Below are 21943 nucleotides of genomic sequence, written 5' to 3'. Positions count from 1 at the left end.
ATGTACCACTAGGGTTTCGAACACGCTAATTATTAAAACAAACACAAAACATTGCGTTGAACACTTGTGATGGCATTCGTTTCATTTCAACTTATCGTAATACGTTGCCCATTTTCAAGTGGATTCAGCACATTTTTGCAAGATAAAATTTTGTGATGTACAAATATATAAATTTTAATTGTGATGTTCAAAAGTAGAAACTACTTAATTGTAGCGTCGGAAAGTTGTTGTGAGGTACAAGATATATATACATGGAGAAACTACTGTAAAGGTAGCGTTAGAAAGTTGTGGTGATGACATATTCACTAATTTATTCTTCTTTCAACTAATTCCCGTGCTTATATCCAATAAAGGTTCAAGCACGCTGTCCTGGGTACACCCACACACGTACACACACACATACAAGCGCGCACACACACACACACACACACACACACACACACACACACAGGTACCTCAGATACGTGGGCTGTCAGTCCAGGACAGTGGGTATACTAATCTTACACCTACCCATTGAGTCCTTAAAACTCGCTCTGGGTGGGAGCCGGTACCGGGCCGCGAACCCAGTACCTACCAGCCTTATGTCCGATGGCTTAACCACGACACCACCGAGGCAGGTACTCATTTTTATTTCAACTTACCTAAATGTTTTGACGCCTGCGGCTGTGTATGCCGCCTGTTTCTGGCTTTCATGCACGACCGTACGCAGCGACCACAAGAAGTCCTGGTTCCCCGCCGCCTGCGTCGTGACGACAGAGAAATCTGACCAATTGTAATTCTCCAGCATCTTCAACATGGCGCGAGACTGATGCTGCAACGTCGGCGCTATCTGAATGTTTCTGGAAGAGTTACCCTGGTTAAGAAAAGGAGAAAGAGAGGAAAATGAATCTTTGTTTAACGACATCTGAATGTTTGTCGAAGAGTTATCCTGATTGAGAAAAAGAGAAAGAGAAAATAATGAATCTTTGTTTAACGACATCTGAATGTTTGTCGAAGAGTTACCCTGATTGAGAAAAAGAGAAAGAGAAAATAATGAATCTTTGTTTAACGACATCTGAATGTTTGTCGAAGAGTTACCCTGATTGAGAAAAAGAGAAAGAGAAAATAATGAATCTTTGTTTAACGACATCTGAATGTTTGTCGAAGAGTTACCCTGATTGAGAAAAAGAGAAAAGGGAGAGAATGAATCTTTGTTTAACGACATCTGAATGTTTGTCGAAGAGTTACCCTGATTGAGAAAAAGAGAAAGAGAAAATAATGAATCTTTGTTTAACGACATCTGAATGTTTGTCGAAGAGTTACCCTGATTGAGAAAACGAGAAAAGGGAGAGAATGAATATTTGTTTAACGACATGTAAATGTTTCTTTAATATTAGGAAAAAAGAGAAAGGGAAGAGAATGAATTTTTGTTTATTAACGACATCTCAACTACGGTTATTTGGTATTTAATATTTCAATACTTTCAAGACAGAGAGAGAGAGACCACGTAGTGAATGTGAGAGGAAACCCGCAACCGCCACATCGACTACAATTATAGTGAAAACAACAAGGGATCTGTTATACACATTTTAAAACAGACAGAACAGTACACGTCATGCCCTTTGATGTGCCAATTATACGGGACTGGTTGGAACAGGAAAAACGTGAGTGCCTAGAGGGCGATCAATATCCTGCGACCCATGGAAACCCAGGCGAGCGCTCTACCACTGAGCTACGTCCCGACGCGAAAAAAAACAGAAAGAAGGAAAAACATCAACAGGGGGGGAAAAAATGAAAGAAACAAAAAGATAAGATAGTAACAAAAATCAATACTGTTCACGAAATGACGTAATTACTGAATGTTTTTCACACTTGAGCAAATATCGGAGTATTTTAAACATGGCGTGTGTGACTGGAGGTGGAAAAAATAGGGAGTTATCGTGGCATTTCTTGACAAATTGCCTTATTTGTAATCGACAAAAAAAGACAGTAACTAAAATGAACATCTTTTGAACGTTGTAATCGATGGGTGTTTTTATGGATGGATAATTACATCAAATGCTATCTATCTCGCCAGTTTACGTATTACACAAGCGACTGTGACCTTGGAGCTTAGTTCGTATGGACAACTCTGTACTAATGCAGAGGGTGAGGCTGGTGCTGGTGTGTGTGTGTGTGTGTGTGTGTGTGTGTGTGTGTGTGTATGCTGGAGGTGGTGCTGGGTGGGTGGGTGGGTGGGGGTTTGAACGTATCCTAATGGAAAAGCGCTTGCCTGATACGCTGTCGGACTTTGATCGATCCACATCAGTGAATCCCTTGTTACTAATGCAAACAATATAGCGGGTTTCCTCCTCTAAGTCTATATGCCAGAATTACCAAATGTTTAACATCTAATAGCCGATGATTAATACACCATTGTGCTCTAGTGGTGTCACTAAACAAAACAACCCTTATTAATTAACGTTTGTTTGCTATAAACGCATATTAAAACGTAACGTCGAAATAACACGATATTCTTTCAAATCTATTACTACACATTACTATTATCATATCTTTTAAAGACATATCAAAGTAACGCTGTTTAATTTTCGTGGTTATATCCAATTAAAGTTCAAGCATGCTGTCCTGGGCAAATACATTAGCTATCTCGGCTGTCTGTCCAGGACAGTGGGTTAGTTGTTAGTTGTTAGTGAGAGAGAAGAGGGTGTAGTGGTCTTACATCTACCCACTGAATCAATCTGGGTGGGAGTCCGTACCGGGCTACGAACCATGTACCTACCAGCCTTATGTCCGATGGCTTAACGACGACACCACCGAGGCCGCTGTTAATGGCCGTATAATAGGTAACTTGAAAAAAACCGTATGTAGTATATAGGAAGAGCCACTTGACTATTCAATAAGCTAGAGTTTCTTTGAAGAAATATTGCTTCCTCCTACAAATAACAAACGCTTTAACACTGGGATACGCCCCGTCCTCCAAATGTTGACAATATCCCACCCAATATAATTTGAAATTATAAACATACATGACAGCAGAAATAGTGAAATGTGTCTAAAAAAAAGGTTTGTTTTGTTTAATCATCGACTAGTGAATGTCAAACATTTGGTAATTTTAACATAATATAGTCTTAGAAAGGAAGGAATGTTTTATTTAACGACGCACTCAACACATTTTATTTACAATTATATGGCGTCGGACATTGAGAGATATTGAGATATTGAGAGAGAAAACCCGCTGTCGCCACTGCATAGGCTACTCTTTTCGATTAGCAGCAAGGGATCTTTTATATGCACCATCCCTCAGGCAGGATAGTACATACCACGACCTTTGTTACACCAGTTGTAGCCATTAGTAGCACAGAATCATCTTATAGACAGGGTAGCACATACCACGGCCTTTGACAAAGAGTGTACATGAAAGATTCATTAATTTCAACTTATTTTCGTGCTAATATCCAATTAAGGTTCAAGCACGCTGTCCTGAGCACATACCTCAGCTATCTGGACATTCTGTCCAGGACAGTTGGTTAATTGTTAGTTGGTTAGTGGTTATGGCCCTGTCACACTATAGAGTATGAGAGAAACGTATGAGTTGCGTATGAAAATTCATAAAATAATTTTCATACGCACAAGAAGCCCTTGAAAATGCAGAATTGTGCGTATACTTACCGTATTTAACCTGTGCGTAGCGTATGAGTAGCGTATGGCCAGCGTATGGCCAGCGTATGACCAGCGAATGTCAGGAAATGTTAGGCTATGGCCAGCGTACTCTGCGTATAGCTAGCGTATGACAGCATATGACCAGCGTATGTCAGCGTGTGACCAGCGTGTGACCAGCGTATGGCCAGCGTACTCTGCGTATATACGTCTATATACGTTGCAGATACGTCAGACATACGTTAGAAGTACGTTACTCATGCGCTATCAATGCGCTATCAATACGCTAGCTACATGGTACACCTTCATGCCAGCGTATGTCAGCGTACGACCAGCGTACTCGACCTAGGAGTCACGTACCTCTAGCGTACCTCTAGCGTATTCAGCGTCTGCCTAACGTATGCTTATCGTATAAACCATACGTCGGAATACGCACAAATTTTTTAAACATACTTAAAAATAATTTTCTACCTCGCCATATGCCAACGTGTGCCAGCGTATGCCAGCGTGCTTCAAACGTATACAACCTATGCCTAACGTACCCCTAGCGTATGTCAGCGTATACCAACGTATGAGTGATATTTTTCATACGCTGACATACGCTAATACCATACGCTACAGTGTGACAGGGCCATAAGTGGGAGAGTAGAGGGTATAGTGGCCTCACACGTACCCACTGAGCCCTTAAAAACTGGCTCTGGATTGGAGACGGTACCGGGCTGCGAACCCTGTACCTACGAGGCTGTAGTCTGATGGCTTAACCACTGCGCCACTGATGCCTAACATAAAAGAACTAAGCCTGTCAATGTATATTGCAACAGCCGGTTTCTTTGCTCATAATTGACTAAAATGGGCTCAGTCGGTAGATCGCTTGCCTGGGGTGTTTGTATCCCATTGGGTTTGTGTTTGTCCCAATCAGCGCTCCAAGACTGGTATATATCAAAGGCTGTGGTATGTACTGTGCTATATGTAGGACAGTACATATACAGGGTCCATTGCTGCTAATGGAAACATGTAGCGGGTTTCTGAAGACTATCTTCCAGAATTACTAAATGATTTACTTCCAAAAACCGATAATTAATCAATGTGCTCTAGTGGTGTCGTAAAACATAACGAAGTTTAACTTTAATTAGAAAATGTCACAGTTACATAAGTCAGTTAAACGATGAGTTTGAACTTTGTTAAAGTAACATTCCTTTCATTTATCTCAGTTTGTATTTCCCGCAGTTTTTTCCTACAAATTGGGAGTGGAGTGTGTGTGTGTGTGTGTCTCTCTCTCTCTCTCTCTCTCTCTCTCTCTCTCTCTCTCTCTCTCTCTCTCTCTCTCTCTCTCTCTCTCTGTGTGTGTGTGTGTTTGTGTATGTGTGTGTGTGTGAAAAAATATCTAGTTATGTCGATGGATCTATTCTGTGGTTGGGATTTCCGCGTCTATTAAAGATTGCAGTATGTGTCGTCATGACAGTGGAGAAATTGTATGTAAAAGATCCCTTGCTGTTAATTAAACAACAAACAAATGTAGCGGCTTTTCTCTTTAAACTGTTAAAATTACCAAACGTTTAATATCCAGTTGCCGATGCTTAATGAATGTGCCCTAGTTGTGTCGTTAAACAAAACAACCTACTAACGTTTATGTACAACTGACATTTTACCTATTTTGCATGACTCCTTTCTGAATATTGTATTCCCAAAATAACATATATACATCTTTGTCCGTTGAAGGTTTAAGTGAATGTGCGAATGGAGTTGAAAGGGGTTAATGGAACTACACTCGAAGGAAAACCGCTGGACAAACCAGCGACGAATATAAAAGGATATCATACATTTTATGTTGTTAATTAAATAGGGAAATAGCAAAGTATTAAAGCTAGAACAACCGTGATGGAGAAATCGCTCTGATGCGAGCACTAAGCGCGTTCCAGGGCATTAAGTCAAGCGGTGTCAGAACGGGATTAACTTGTGTGGACAATAAAACATAAAGTAGCATGAATTCCGCCAACACAAGGATCTCGTCTGCATCATAAAAACAAACCTAGGGCGGGACGTAGTCCAGTGGTAAAGCGGTCCCCTGATGCGTCGTTGTCGGTTTAGGATCAATCGCTGTCAGTGACCCAGTTGGGCTATTTTTCGTTCCAGCACGTGCACCAGGACTGGTATACCAAAGAACCGTGGTATGTGCTATCCTGTCTATGGGATAATACATATAAAAGATCCGTTGCTACTAATGGGGAAAATGTAGCGGGATTCCTCTATAAGACCATATGTCAAAGTTACCAAATCGTTGACATCCAGTAGCCTATGATTGATAAATCAATGTACTCTAGTGGTGTCGTTAAACAAAACAAACTTAACTTATTATTAATTAGAGATGTATACTGTTTGTAGTTGGTTTGTGGGTTTGTTTTCCTCTCTAAGACGATGTGTCACAGTTACCAACCGTTTGACATCTAATAGCCGATGATTAATGTTAAAATGTGCTCTAGTTGTGTAGGTAAACAAAACAAACTAATGTTATTTTTTTTCATAAAAAACTTACCACAGACATAGCCGAGAACTCGGAATCCCAAGAAATCATTGGCAGACCGAGATAATGGGCCAGTTGGTTGATATATTTGTTAGACGCCTTCCGTGACGACATAAAGAGCGGGTTGTTAATATGAAACAGCGTGACGGTATTCGTCGTGAACGTGGTATCACAGAAAGCTTGTAGTATCTCCTCGGGACTGTCGAATCGCATCACGGTGAATTTAACACGAAAGTCGAACTGACGTAGTAAATTCCTGTGAGTCCTCACAAGACGAATTCGAGCCGACCGCTGGAACTTGACGCTGATGGTCCTGTTCAGATCCCGGACTATCGCGTGCCTGGGCACCAGCGCGTGCAGCGTCACGACCTTCCTCGGCACACGCTGGGCAAGGCGCAAGTCACAGCAGCAGACGACAATCACCGCGAAAAAAATACATTTCATCAGAAATGGGGTAGACATTTTTTTTAAAGGAAGAATCACAACACGAGCATTGTATTTTTTTTTCTCTCTAGAATTTCGTGTTAAGATGAGCTAATGATGAAAGACTCCTTTCTGTTTCGTTTATTTTTCTTTTTGACGTCAGCACTACATCACGTTCAATAGGTCTCCTGAGCTTGGAGTTAAGCAAGGTACGTGCACCCCTCTGAAATTATTCCGGAATTCCAGCGACGTAGACACCAGCATTTCAGCTTGGTTATGCAATGGCATGGCTGAACCAAGATCGACAGATTTGAAACACAATTCATAAGAACAATAGTTTCTTTGAAGTAGCATCTGATACATCGACCTTCATTATTTCAGTAATCCCAGCACAATACCCTGCATGAAGGATATGTAGCTATCAAGATTTCTGTCCAGCCATCTGAAATAAAACAAATAAAAACGTGTTATACATTTCTATGGTAATATTTGTTCAAAATATCGCAGATGTTTCCGGCGGTTTTTTTTCCAACATACACTATCAAAAGAAGACATAGGGCAATGCGTTCAGTTGTGTTATTTTATATAAGATTCGCGAATGCTGCCTGAATTTTACAAACATACGTGACAGTCTAACAGGTTACAAAGACATGTGTCAATCAATATAGACAAAATAAATATTGAATTTATTACTAAGATAGTTGTAAGGAAAGAAATATTCAGTTTAATAACAACTTATAAACTAAGGTTATTATTATTATTATTATTATTATTATAATTTTGTTTTTGTTTAAAGAGACATTCCCGACTTTGCTGCATTGTAAGATGTTTGCGACTAAACTTACTTATTTCTACGATTAAACTGGTCGTCTTAATATTTGTAAGAAGCCCAAACTGGATTTTGTTTTGAAATAATTTCGTACGTACAAATATTTTTTTAAAGAAATAAAATGAAATTAACCTAGTACAAATATTAAAACGATCAGAAACACGTTTAATATACAGCCACTAATATATTTTATATGTAATTACAATCGCTAAAAACTCTCTGTTAGTCGATAACATCTTAAAATTGCAACAAACTGAGGAATCTCCCTTTAATAATACAACTAGCTGCCAACTCAGGACAGTCCTTTTAATACAAATACTCCTAAAGGTAGGTCCAGAATTACGTTTAGTGCTGTTGCTGGCGGGTCCATGAGTTTTACACAGCCTTCGGAAGTTAAAATTTGTTTTGTTTAATGACACCACTAGAGCACACTGATTTAAAAAATCACATGTTATTGGATGTCAAACATTTTGCAATTTTGACACGAAGTCTTAGAAGAAACCCGTTACAATTTTCCATTAACAGCAAGGAATCTTATATATGCACTTTCCCACAGATCTTGTCAACACATACCACAGCCTTTGATATGCCAGTAGTGCCGTACTTGTCATTCAGTATAATTACAACTCTTATTAACATTGTAGGACAATTTTGACAGTCTATTTAGTGTATTAATTGTATCGTGTATATATATATATATATATATATATATATATATATATATATATATATATATATATATATATATAAATATATATATTGCACTTTTTGTCCTACGCTATTACTCCGAGTTTCACGCCCTTCGACGATCTTCAGATAGCTGATATGGTGAAAAGATTGCAGGGTTTTTATTTTTTATGTAGTGCGGTTGCGTGGTTTGAGCTTACTGGTGTGACGGCATTTTGAGATGAGCTCAGTCCTTTTGTTGAGATTGTTTTTGTCTTTTGTCGAGCTTTTCCTCAATGCACAGGTTACATTGGCCGGAGTTTCGTTTGTCCTACGCTATTACGTGTTCGACTGTTTGATAATTTGCCAGCTTATTTCATAATTTGTTCGCTGTTTTTTTAGTTCCCAGACATGTTTAGATAGCTCGGTTTCTTTCGAGTATTTTTCGTGTTTGAACGATTTCGTGTGATTGTTGTATCGTTGTTTGAAATTACCGCCAGATAGACCGATGTATGTTTTTGACGTCGAACACGTACAAACGAAACTCCGGCCAATGTAACCTGTGCATTGAGGAAAAGCTCGCCATCCTACAAACAAAAGACAAAAACAATCTCAACAAAAGGACTGAGCTCATCTCAAAATGCCGTCACACCAGTAAGCTCAAACCACGCAACCGCACTACATAAAAATAAAAACCCTGCAATCTTTTCACCAGTATCAGCTATCTGAAGATCGTCGAAGGGCGTGAAACTCGGAGTAATAGCGTAGGACAAAAGTGCAATATATATATTTATTGCATGCTCTACTCTCTCTTAAAGTATTGAGCACCTTTCAAGCCTTTAATGATAACCACCAGTATTCTATATATATATATATATATATATATATATATATATATATATATTAAAAAAGTAAAGTATGTTTTATTTAACGACGCCACTAGAGCACATTGTTTTTTTTATCTTACCATCGGCTATTGGACGTCAAACATATGGCCATGCTGATGCCACATAGGCTACTCTTTTACGACAGGCAGCAAGGGATCTTTTATTTGCGCTTCCCACAGGCAGGATAGCACAAACCACGACCTTTGTTGAACCAGTTATGGATCACTGGTTGGCGCAAGTGGTTTACACCTACCCACTGAGCCGTGTGGAGCACTCACTCAGGGTTTGGAGTCGGTATCTGGATTAAAAATCCCATGCCTCGACTGGGATGCGAACCCAGTACCTACAAGCCTGTAGATCGATGACCTAACCACGTGCCACCGAGGCCGGTATAATATATATATATATATATATATATATATATATATATATATATATATATATATATGAAAATAGTCTGCTGTTCAGTATAATTACTACACTTGGTCGAGTAATGAAAAGAAGAAGTCCCTTGATGCGATATTGACTTCCCTTATCGATTAGCAGCAAGGATTCTTATATACATTTTTGCCCCTATAGACAACATATTACAGTCTTGGGTCACAAAAATAAAGCAGTAAAAAATCGTAATAAATGATATTCATTTGACGTGAGGCTTAGACGTGGTATTTAGCAGTAGCTAGTTTAATACCACAGTCTGATGCTCTCAGACGCTCGTCGCGAAATTGTGTCTTTCGTGAATAATTTTTACATATTATCTTTTCTTCTCGATTAAGTCATTCCTACTAACACTACCACGTGCACCTTCTTTGTAAATAAAACAATATATCGCTCACTATACAGCATTTATCATAATGGTTTCCTTATCCGCCTTCAGGCTTCTTTTTCATGTCAATATTACGTAGAAAGATATGCCAGAATTAATCCCGTTATGAAACAAACGTAATCTGCAGGTAATGGATTTGTACAGTAAATATGTTGGCATTTCGTGACAACATCATTAAAGAGAAGATGAAAAATGTGCTAAACTTGCCAAAAAGGTCTGTGGGATTTTTTTGTGTTTTGATTATTATTAGTTTTTATGATGTGTTAATTATTAATGTTACAAAGATGTTGAACACGCAAGTACAGCAAAATTAATCATAACATCATACTTAATAGCTGACCCCAAAACGAACCTTTTTTTCTGAGATCATAATTTTAGTCAGCCTTTTTAGCTCAAACTATTTTTAGTGATGATAGCTGTCACGGGGATTCTATAATTCCCGTAACCGAATAAAACACGATTATCAAAATCTCTCTCCTAACTGTATATCTATTAGATCTCTCTGTAACAGGCTGTTAAACCTAGTATGGCTCGTCTCTAGGTATGATCAGAGATACGATCTTATATAAAGTATATATAATATAGCACGTTAGTTCTCTAGAAAACACAACAAAAACACAATACACTTTGGAATCTGTATTAATCTACGCTGACAAATGTACAGCCGTAGTATTAAATTAATAACAACAATAATACAACCCAGAACTGATCACTTAATTAGTTAATCTCTAGGTGTCTAGTTACACAATATGCGAATCACTTCACCGTTACACCACACCCACACGTGTGATAATTGAGAAACGCTTCTAGGAGAAGTTAATTAATAAAGGAATTACAACACCATTCCTAACTGGTTAATTTATAATTAACCCTTACTACTCGTTCAGTAACGTGTGATAATTTAGAACGCTTCTTGGGGAACTTAATTAATAAAGGAATTACAGCTCTATTCCTAACGGGTTAATTTTTAATTAACCCTAACTACTCTTTCAGTAATCTTGTAACACAGAATTAATACTTATCACAATAAAGACAATAACCTACAGTGTACCTAGGGTCTTCTAGGATGACTGGCTAAGCTTTATATTACCAAATACTCATATAATGTTAGAACAATAAGTCTACGATTTACTTCGTCAGATGACCGAAGACACTGTCTAAAGAATAATGGTATAATACAGTATTAAAATATTTAAGTCACATCAATCACATCAAGGTTATACACAGAGCAGAAATGATATTTACCAAAGTCCAAACGGACTAACGTTCCTCCGGAGCCTTCCTAATCGTTCTCCTAGATCTCTTTAAATTCTAGCTATTTATTCTAAAATCAGAATTGGCCTGGGGGAGAACAAAGCGGCACCTCACGTATCATCTCATAGTCTACCTCGGTATATTTCTCTCTGATCGTCAGACTACTGACGCCATCGTCGCCAAAACGCGGTTGTAAAACCCGCACTCGCAGAGGTATTACGTAACTACTCGCCACATGGCCTCCACAGCGGGGCTAAGTGCATATTGGAATTACGTAACAAGTTGTCCACCTGGGCTACGGGCAATAAACTGCACACGGCCCTCTAACACAATTAAAATCGCCACAGGCGAAACAAATTAAGAGCATGTACCGTGACAATAGCATAAGGTAGAAATCCAAGAGAACCATATTAAGATATCAGGAATTTCAATTTACTGAAAGAAATAGCTCACACTAAAAAACCCCCACCCCAAACCTCTCAAACTAGTACAGGAAACAAAGAAAAACCCAACCCAAAACAAACAAACCCCCCCCCCCCCTGCAAAAATACAAAAAAACAACAAAAACAACACACCCCCCAAATTTTTTTAATTAATAATAATAAATATCAACAACCCTTCCCCCCAACAAAACAACAACAGCCATACTGAAAGAATACAATAGGAATCCTTCAGTCCTATAATTTCACTGTTGGTTGGACAATTAACATGCTTATTGGTGAAGCGGTTAAGATATCGGACTAAAGCCTGGCAGGCAATGTTAAAAGTGAATATAAAATTAATTTGTACAAAACAAATGACAAGTGTTGCAAAATTAAATATGTATACTATTGTGTTTCACCATTTGAGTCTTGATTATAAACTTATGTTGGTATATTTAAGGGGTTAATCATTAATAAACGTGATTTAAGTTAATATTGGACTGCAAATTTTGTGCAAGTAATCAACTAAGCACTAACTCATTATCCTGGACAAACAGCCAAGATACCTGCTTGTTCCTAGAACAGTGTGGTTGAACCTTAATTGGATATAACCACGCAAAACATATAGAAGTGGTTTGTTATTCGGGTTAAGCGAACTATAATACAATTATATATCTGCATTTATTTCTAACTTGTTCTTCGTTAAAAAGACATTTTATTTATCTAGGTAGTTATATTAATTTAAAAGGTCATACATACTTAGATATTAATTTAAAAGGTCATAAATACTCAGATACGTTTCTAAACATAAATAAAATGAAAATATGTTGTAGCCTGTTTATTACACTACTAATAAAATATAAAAAGTGACCCAGACGTACGAATTAATTTATGCCATATCAATATCACATTATTTTGTTGCGTAAATGAATTTGTTGAAAAAAACAAATAAATAAAGCAATTTACACGAGAAATAGGTTGCCACTCCTACACAAAATCAATATGAGATCAATAATATTTAACAAAACACAATTATCACGATCCGGCAGTGTATACCACCTGTTATCTATATTTGCATACACTGATGAATACAGCATACAGAGTCGGCTCTAGTATTATGCAAAACTAAATCCGGAATTGTAATTTGTCATAACGTTTATTACATTTTTAAGGACAAATGATTTTAATACTTAAAAATGATAGATTGTACAATAAATTTAAAAATATGTTGCGTCAGTAGTTTACCAGTCCTCTTCTCTCTGTATACTGGGCAATAGGCCGCGGCATGCTGTCCATTAACTTGTCTATATAACTCTGCTCTAGACTCATCCATGTTTCCACGATTGTTGTTCTCCAGTCACCGATTTGTTTGGGTTGAATGTTTTCAACACGGTCTTTCATGATCTGCTAGAAATTTTCTATAGGTTTTAAATCGGGTGAAGCAGCTGGTCATTTTAGTACGGTCATGTGATGCCGCTCAAACCAGTCACGGTGTATGCTGTGGCGTGTGGCCTTGCATTACCCTACTGGAGAAGGAAAGGAATGTCGTTTGTCATAATGGCTGAGTTTAACAATCCTTCCTCTAAAATTTCACAGTACTGGACAGAGGAAATATTTCCATTAACCAAAACTAGGGGAGACAATCCCAACTTGCTTATACCTCCCCGTATGGAGTGCGCTCCTTTCACCTCTCCTGGACATGTTCCAGCTGTTCTGTCCTGGACAGCGAAAGGAACGATTTTGGAACAGGAAGTCACTTCAACAACATGGCTGCCTCTATTGTTGTGGTCAAGCATTCGATCGTTTCAATTATTAAACATATAATAAACGCTTTAACTTACACACTACAGTAAATCAGAATAACGATGCCGCCTCTTTGACTGGTGGTTATGTTGTTTAACTAGTCCTTGTAATTTTTATACCTGCATTTGGCTAGCTAATTAGTAATTTGTACTTTCCTAAAACACAAACTTGTATTGTCCACCATTTTGTCTTCCGGCTGCACCACGTCGTCTGGCAGAGGTGGAGTAAGTCCTAAACAGTGTTCCCGTTCACTCCATTGCTGTGCGGAGTACTCTGGCTCTCCGGGAGAGTGAAAGGAGCGCACCCACAGTAAATGCTGGTGACAATTTTGGGACCATTTTCTGACAATGTCCATATTTAGCCCACCTTTTTCGTGTACATCGGTAAAACTGGAATCTACTTTCGTCCGTAAATAGCTTAGTTGTCAAAGTTATAGTGACGATGGGCGATGCACCAGTCCTCTCTCTTCCGTTTATGCTCATCTGTCATGAGCGGTATCTTTTGTGGTACACATTTAAAATATTGCCTTGGCATTCCACCTCATCCCCCCTAAATGGATTTTCTGGATCCGCCACTGATTAGCGGACAACTGCGTGGCACGTCTACTGCCATCAACGTCAAAGATTCTCTTGCGTCCAGATCCCGAGCATCGTAACTCGCTCTTCCCTTCAAGAAATGTTTTCAATTTATGATAGACGGTAGACTTAGGTATGTTTGTTATATCACACAAAACTTTTGCCGCTTGAACTCCACTTTCATATAAATCGAGGAATCGTTTTCTATTGTCTATCTCAGACATCATTGTAACCAAAAAGTATGTCGTTTGCTCAAAGCATCATCACGTGACATATCGTAGCAACAAGGGGAATCACTCGTAAATATAAATACGTAATATTAATTTATTGCATAAATTTATTTTTATTTTATTCGAAGTATATAAAACACCGATATTTTTAAATTCCGGATTTTGTTTTGCACAGTACTATATTTGCAATTGACACATACACACTAGAAATGGCATATCATATCTGTGGGAATTCTTTGTATGAATGTGTGTGTGTGTGTGTGTGTGTGTGTTTGTGTGTGTATGCATGGGTGTGTCTGCATGTGTGTGACTGTGTTTGTCTGTGTTTGTCTCTCTATGTGTGTGGGGGTGGGTGGGGGTGGGGGTGGGTGGTGGTGGGGGGTAGCCCAGTGGTAAAGCGCTCGTTTGATGTGCGGTCGGGCTTGGATCGATCCCCGTCGGTGAACTCATTAGGTCATTTCTCGTTCCAGCCAGTGCATTACGACTGGTATATCAAATGGTGAATATAAAAGATCCCTTGCTACTAATGGACACATGTAGCGAGTTTCCTCTCGAAGACTATATGTCAAAATGGCCCAATGTTTAACATCCAATAGCCGATGATCAATAAATCAATGTGCTCTAGTGGTGTCGTTAAACAAAACAAACTTTAACTGTTGGACACTACTTCCTGGTAGAGACCAATGTCTTGACGTCTTCATACACATTATAACACAAAGCATATTGAAAGAAAAATAACAAAAAGAAATATTTTGGCAATATATAAAAAAGTGAAAGGAAGGAAGTTTATAGTAATTTAACAAATTGCTAACAAATGCATTTAGGCCTATGCACTATTATTGTTATCTTTTTATATTTGAAATGTGACATTGTACTTCACAATTTCAATATGTTCAGTTAATGGTCTAATGTCTGTTCTCACGGCAATTTTTCTAGGCAATTAACCTGCTAATTTTAGACTACTTTTGTATCTGCTACAGATCCTGAACATAATGATAAAATGATATTAATCGAAATGAAAATGTATAATTATTCTGTCTGTCTCAACGACGTCAGTGATAGATGTATATATTATGTAACAGGCACCACCGGCCGTGACGTGCTGTCCTCTCAATGGGGCATGCAAGTAAAATATCTCTGGCTGCTTCTTCAGTAGAAAGAAAGGAAGAACATGTTTTTATTTAACGACACACTCAACACATTTTGTTTACGGTTATATGGCGTCGGACATATGGTTAAGAACCATACAGATACCGAGAGAGGAAACCCGCTGTCGCCTCGTCATGGGATACTCTTTTCGATTAGCAGCAAGGGATCTTTTGTATGCACCATCCCATAGTCAAGATAGCACATACCACGGCCTTTGATGTACCAGTCGTGGTGAACTGGCTGGAGCGAGAAATAGCTCAATGGGTCCACTGACGGGAATCGATCCCAAACCGACCGCGCATCAAGCGAGCGCTTTACCACTGGGCTACGTCTCGCCCCCTTCTTCGGTTGGCGCTGGCATCGTGGCGGTAGTGAGTGTTCTGTCTTATTCTCTGAACAAAGCAAGGAAATGTTTTATTTAACGACGCACTCAACATATTTTATTTACGGTTATATGGCGTCAGACATATGGTAAAGGACCACACAGATATTGAGAGAGGAAACCTGCTGTCGCCACTTCATGGGCTACTCTGTTTCGATTAACAGTGCAAATCTTTTATAAGCACCATCCAACAGACAGTATAGTACATACCACGGCCCACCGGCGGGGATCGATCCTAGACCAACCACGCACCAAGCGAACGCTTTACCATTGGGCTACGTCCAGCCCCCTCTGAAGAAAGTGTCAAAATAACCAAATGCCGTAATTTAAAGGGACAGACCCTAGTTTTTAAACACTACAGCATACTTTTCACTGTTAGAGCCGTTTATGGTCACTGAAATCAAACACTACAGCATACTTTTCACTGTTAGAGCCGTTTATGGTCACTGAAATCAAACACTACAGCATACTTTTCACTGTTAGAGCCGTTTATGGTCACTGAAATCAAACACTACAGCATACTTTTCACTGTTAGAACCGTTTATGGTCACTGGTCAAACCTGGCATACTTTTCACTGTTAGAGCCGTTTATGGTCACCCAAATCAAACACTACAGCATTTTTTCACTGTTATTTATAAAATCAAACACTACAGCATACTTTTCACTGTTAGAGCCGTTTATGGTCACTGAAATCAAACACTACAGCATACTTTTCACTGTTATTCGAGCCGTTTATGGTCACTGAAATTTACAGCATACTTTTCACTGTTAGAGCCGTTTATGGTCACTGAAATCAAACACTACAGCATACTTTTCACTGTTAGAGCCGTTTATGGTCACTGAAATCAAACACTACAGCATACTTTTCACTGTTAGAGCCGTTTATGGTCACTGAAATCAAACACTACAGCATACTTTTCACTGTTAGAGCCGTTTATGGTCACTGAAATCAAACACTACAGCATACTTTTCACTGTTAGAGCCGTTTATGGTCACTGAAATCAAACACTACAGCATACTTTTCACTGTTAGAGCCGTTTATGTTCACTGAAATCAAACACTACAGCATACTTTTCATGTTAGAGCCGTTTATGGTCACTGAAATCAAACACTACAGCATACTTTTCACTGTTAGAGCCGTTTATGGTCACTAGAAATCAAACACTACAGCATACTTTTCACTGTTAGAGCCGTTTATGGTCACTGAAATCAAACACTACAGCATACTTTTCACTGTTAGAGCCGTTTATGGTCACTGAAATCAAACATTACTTATATTTTATTTTTTAGATTATCCACTTCCGTAGAACCGAAGTGTTTCTGGTCATCCTGGTGTTTGTAATCCCCAAAATTGCATTTTTCATATTTTAAAAACGCACGTGCGTCTGAGAAGTAGCGGTTTATTGATTCGAGTTCTAGTCTATTTTTAAGTATATTTCCTGTTTTAACGTCACAGACTCTTCTTTCACTCTATTGTAACTTTATCCAATTGAGTTACAGGTTTGTAAATTAACTAAATTTATTGTCCATTTTTTACAGGTTAAAACTCGGGTCTGCGCCTTTAAAATGTGCTACGGTGTGACAGGCGTATATTAAGGGAATTATGCATGCAGAGGTGGGAGGTCTAGACTGATGAACGACGTTTCTTGGAAGGTTCAAGTCATGCTTCTGTTGAAAATATATTAAATAAAAAAAGAGGAAAATTCGCTTTTATCGGGGTGTTGACCTTTGTACACATGCCTATTATTAACCAATATTCCCTAATATAAGCATTGTCTATTGATGAAAACGTTAATAAATATTGTTTTGAAAAGATTCAATTCCTTTTAACTAGAGGTGTAAAAATAGATGAAATAACAGACGATTAACAATATCAATTTCTGTAAGGTTTTCAGACAATGATAACATTGGCGGAACCGAAATCACTATTATTCTTTATTTTGTTTTAACTGACGCTTTCTTGGTTGGCAGGACTTTGTTAAAGCAAAATGGTGTAATTATGACCTTGACAAAAATCACCATCAATCCGTATGGGCCATCTCTTAGAAAATCACCATCAATCCGTATGGGCCATCTCTTAGAAAATCACCATCAATCCCTACGGGCCATCTCATAGAAAATCGCCAAAAGCGAACAAGTTGAACTAGCTGGCTAAACGACAGCTGAGCAAAACTGTTTTTGTGAAAACATTGATTATCACAAACATCTGTTGAAAGTCGGTTCTTCAATATTTCACCCGTCCCGCGAGACGTGGCAATTTGCTCTGATTCACTTTTGCTCGACAGTGTTTTAGTCTGTGTTTAGCATAATTGGCCCCGCGAGGTCTGACATCATGTTCTGGATTCAGCACAGAACACGAGAAATTCAGCAAAAAGAAAATGAGAAAAAAAGTTCTGAACGCTTCAGGGGAGTTGGATTTCTCTTTAAATCTGTCGTCTGTCACTGGATAAAACCACATTTAACCTGTAGAGGATCGTCTGTCTTGGTTTCTTTAACTTTCTATTTCTGGGTTTACGGTTTCCATACACGTCCAGCATAACTAAGATAAAAGACCGCAAGTCACATCTATGCATGATTGGACGTGTCAAATAACTTTCTTGTGTAAATTCTGCCAAATTGGACATTTGCCGACCGAAACTCTAGCATTGGAAGTGAATACAAATTGAGATTTATTGGAGTAGTGAGAAAAAGCAGTTGTCGGTTTACATGGACTTTTTAGTAATACAAGCGAAAACCAATTAATCTTATGGATCGCAGACTATAATAGTATAACTTCATATATGGAGTGGTGGCAGCGGGTTTCCTCTCTCATTGTATGCGTGGTCCAGGCATCCAATAGTCGATGATTGATAAATCAATGTGCTCTTTTAAATGTGTGGTCCTTAGCAATATGTTCGACGCCACATAACATTTTGTAATTCTGACATGTACTCTTAGAAAGAAAGGAAGGAAATGGTTTATTTAAAGACGCACTCAACACATTTTATTTACGGTTATATGGCGTCAGTCTTATAGTTAAGGACCACACATATATTGAGGGAGGAAACTCGCTGTCGCCACTTCATGGGCTACTCTTTTCGATTAGTAGCAAGGGATCTTTTATATGCACCATCCCATAGACAGGATAACATATACCACGACCTATGGTGTACCAGTCGTGGTGCACTGGCTGGAGCGAGAATTTTAGAAAATAAACCAGCTGCATTTTGTCCATTGATAACAAGGGATATTTTAAAGGCTCACATACTACGGTCTTTGAAGAAAAGGGCTGCGAAAAAGACTACGAAGATTAAAAAGGAAAAGATAAAAAAGAATACGAAGAAGGAAAGAGTGTTAAAAAGAAAGAAAAAGATGAGCCCACTAACCCAATTAACAACCTTAAAAAATACAATAAACACTGAATACGTATAGAGCCGATATATTCAAATTCTTAAGTTGATGCTAATATGATAGTCATTCGCTTGACAGACCATGTCTGTGTTTTTCACACAGTATTATCCGCGACAGTCAGGTTGCCATGGTGAAAGAACAATAATGATCACAGGGGTTTTTTTTTTTGCTAAGCAACACAAGTTTCCTGACCACAGCTAGAGATGGACATTCTATTTAATACCCGGATGTCTGTATGACAAACGGGATTAATAAGCCCCGAAGTTCAGGCAGCAAACGCTTCGCTAGCATCCGCGAACTATTTGATTGGTTCCAGAAGACCACAACACCATCTTCTCTCTGACTAACAACTAACAACTAACAACTAACTCACTGTCCTGGACAGACAGCCCGGATAGCTGAGGTGTGTGCCCAGGACAGCGCGCCTGAACCTTAATTGAATATAAGCATGGAAATAAGTTGAAATGAAATGAATCCCGAAGTGCTAATTCAGTTTACTGTGTAGCGTAAAAATCAGATTAGCGAACGTTAACGACAAGCGGTTACCTGAACTTATGCCACATGAATTCGGAACCAAAACACCTCTGTCAAAATAGTTCAGAGTTCTATATTGAGCAGCCAACGCCGTTTCCATTGCCAATATGATTTAATTTTTCATAGTTTTAAACAAACTATTATGTTTAAATTTTAAAAGATGAAAGAAATACAAAGTACTATTCGTCAAATGTATCATAAAACAAATTTACCGTTGTATATGCTATATTTATTGTTTATGAAGCTAAAACAAGGGTGCAAAAAGTGACTGACGTCGACCTTGTACTGAGGACTTGAATAGAATTGCCTTCCTCTGTGAAAAATAAATTTAATTTAAATTCGGTGATACCTCAGCAGTATTTTAATCAACTTTTACTCGAGGTTGACGGTGTCAATTCTGACACGTAGTCCACTGATTTAGAGAAGAAACCTACTTCCGGCAAATATTGTTACCTTTCCTAACAACAACAACAACAATAACAAAGCAACGAATCTTCTATATATACTTTTCCACAGATAGGACAACATACCCCGCGACCATTTATATACCAGTCGCAAAGCAATGGTTAGAACGAGAAATAAAACAACTATCCACGGATCTGGATCGATCACATGCCCCATCGCTCCTCAGGCAAGCCCCCTAACCATTGAACCACATCCCACTTTCTGAGATTCAGAAGGCACGACACTAAATATTCACGAAGTTGTCTGTTGCTGAAACAGATATGGCCAAACCGTCGTGCAGCGCTTGCATTCGTCACCCTAAAATAAATTCCTTTACCCCTGTGTCCGTGCGAAAAGACATTTTCGGTGATCGTTGTTAAGCAAGCTGAATAAGACATAAATATTCAAACATCCGGCGGGCAGAAGCAAATCCAAATCTGCGACTTTAAAAATACGTTTTAGTGCTGGGATACAATAAAATAATCCCAACCATCGCGGATTAGTCACTCATGTTTGACATCTCACACGCAAATCTGGTATCCATCCGCATCATGATGTGTAACCAAATATAAACAAGTGCGTTCCATGTGATCGGTAACAAAGAACTGAATACTTTAGAATGGATGCATTATCTCATTTGTCAAGTCTTCCATGTGTGAAAAGAAACCGAATGAGATATTAAGACTAATGAAAAAAGTTATACCGTAAATCCTAAAATAAACGTCACAGTTTCTTTTCCAATGCTCTTCAGTCCAGAAATCGAGATCGGGACCCATGCTTATAAATAGTTAAAAAGGTTTAAGACGAGATAAAATTTCCATAAATTAAAACTATTTGCATTTAAGGGACTTTATATATCAGGAGGCTAAGGGGACCTGTCCCTGTAACAATTCAAAAGCCTCCTACTTTTGACAATATGTTTATAATGTAATTTGACGAATGACGAACTTTTGTTGAAATGCCCTTTTTCAGGAGTTGGTTTATTCTTAGTCTCTTCCCTAAAATAAGTCTTTAGGCATGGCAGTACACACCATGTCCTTTTATTTACCAGTCGTGGAACACTCGCTGGGACACTCGAAGATCCCCGAGTCCCTCTTTGTCTCCCTTTTGTATGCTTTCTTTCAATTTGTCTTCCTTCTCCTTGTCTTTGTTCTGTTCTACTTTCTTTTCCTCTTTCATCTCTCCATCTTTCTTTTTCTTCTCTTTTTGTCTCCTTTCTACATTGTCTTTCTATTTCTCCATCTCTCTTCCTGTTTCTTTTCCTTCTTTATGTCACTATTCTATTTTCTATTTCTGTTGTGCGTTTGTGTGTGTCTGTATGTTCGGTGTATACGGAGAATGTACGGTAAATAACTATGGAGGTCAAACCACACTGGTCATTTATTCATGTCTCGGTAAATACTCAGTTGCAACACATCCCCTCCCCCATAACGTTAAACCCGCTGCATCCCTACACAGAGCGTTACGTAATTGATGAACGACCCCTTTGAGTGAAGAAGTAGGAGAGAGAGAGAGAGAGAGAGAGAGAGAGAGAGAGAGAGAGAGAGAGAGAGAGAGAGAGAGAGAGAGAGAGAGAGAGAGAGAGAGGGGGGGGGGGGCTTATTTTTTTATTATGAATTAGGTTTATGGGATTTAAAGTAATATTTTAGGTACAAAAAACCCAACCCTTTTCAGTACAAAATGCTAAAACAGTCGGGATATATTTGCCTCTTGTTGTGAGGAAAGCACATCAGGGAATTTAGGGGACTTTTAATATGTTGTTCCTAATGGCATTCTGCAACAATTCTGAAAAATTCAGCTATGTTCTGTCCCCCCCCCCCCCCCCCCCCCCCAGTTGAAGCCTAATTCTCCTGGACTATTACCAGTGTGCTAGGTCCCGCCCCGGTGCCCTTTTGACCGAAACGGACTATAAATCAAATGCCGCAACTCTACGTAATGTTCGACAACTAATCCTAGCGGATTAAAACACAT

General features: G+C 38.6%; 1 protein-coding gene across 1 annotated transcript in view; it reads right to left on the bottom strand.

Annotated features, from left to right (window-relative positions):
* Positions 1–7007, bottom strand: part of LOC121379751 (glutamate receptor ionotropic, NMDA 2B-like) — a 31827-nt gene extending 24820 nt beyond the window's left edge. Inside the window, exons 1-2 of the mRNA XM_041508400.1 lie at positions 6170–7007; positions 642–853 (exon numbers count right to left, since the gene is read on the bottom strand). Of these exons, the coding sequence (XP_041364334.1) occupies positions 642–853; positions 6170–6619 (662 nt within the window). The 5' untranslated portion in view covers positions 6620–7007. The remainder of the gene's footprint in view (positions 1–641; positions 854–6169) is intronic.
* Positions 7008–21943: the final 14936 nt, after the last annotated feature.

Source organism: Gigantopelta aegis, chromosome 8 (assembly GCF_016097555.1).
Source record: "Gigantopelta aegis isolate Gae_Host chromosome 8, Gae_host_genome, whole genome shotgun sequence".
NCBI lineage: Eukaryota > Metazoa > Mollusca > Gastropoda > Neomphalida > Peltospiridae > Gigantopelta > Gigantopelta aegis.
Note: the sequence above shows the minus strand (reverse complement) of the source record. Positions and strands in the feature narration are given on the sequence as shown.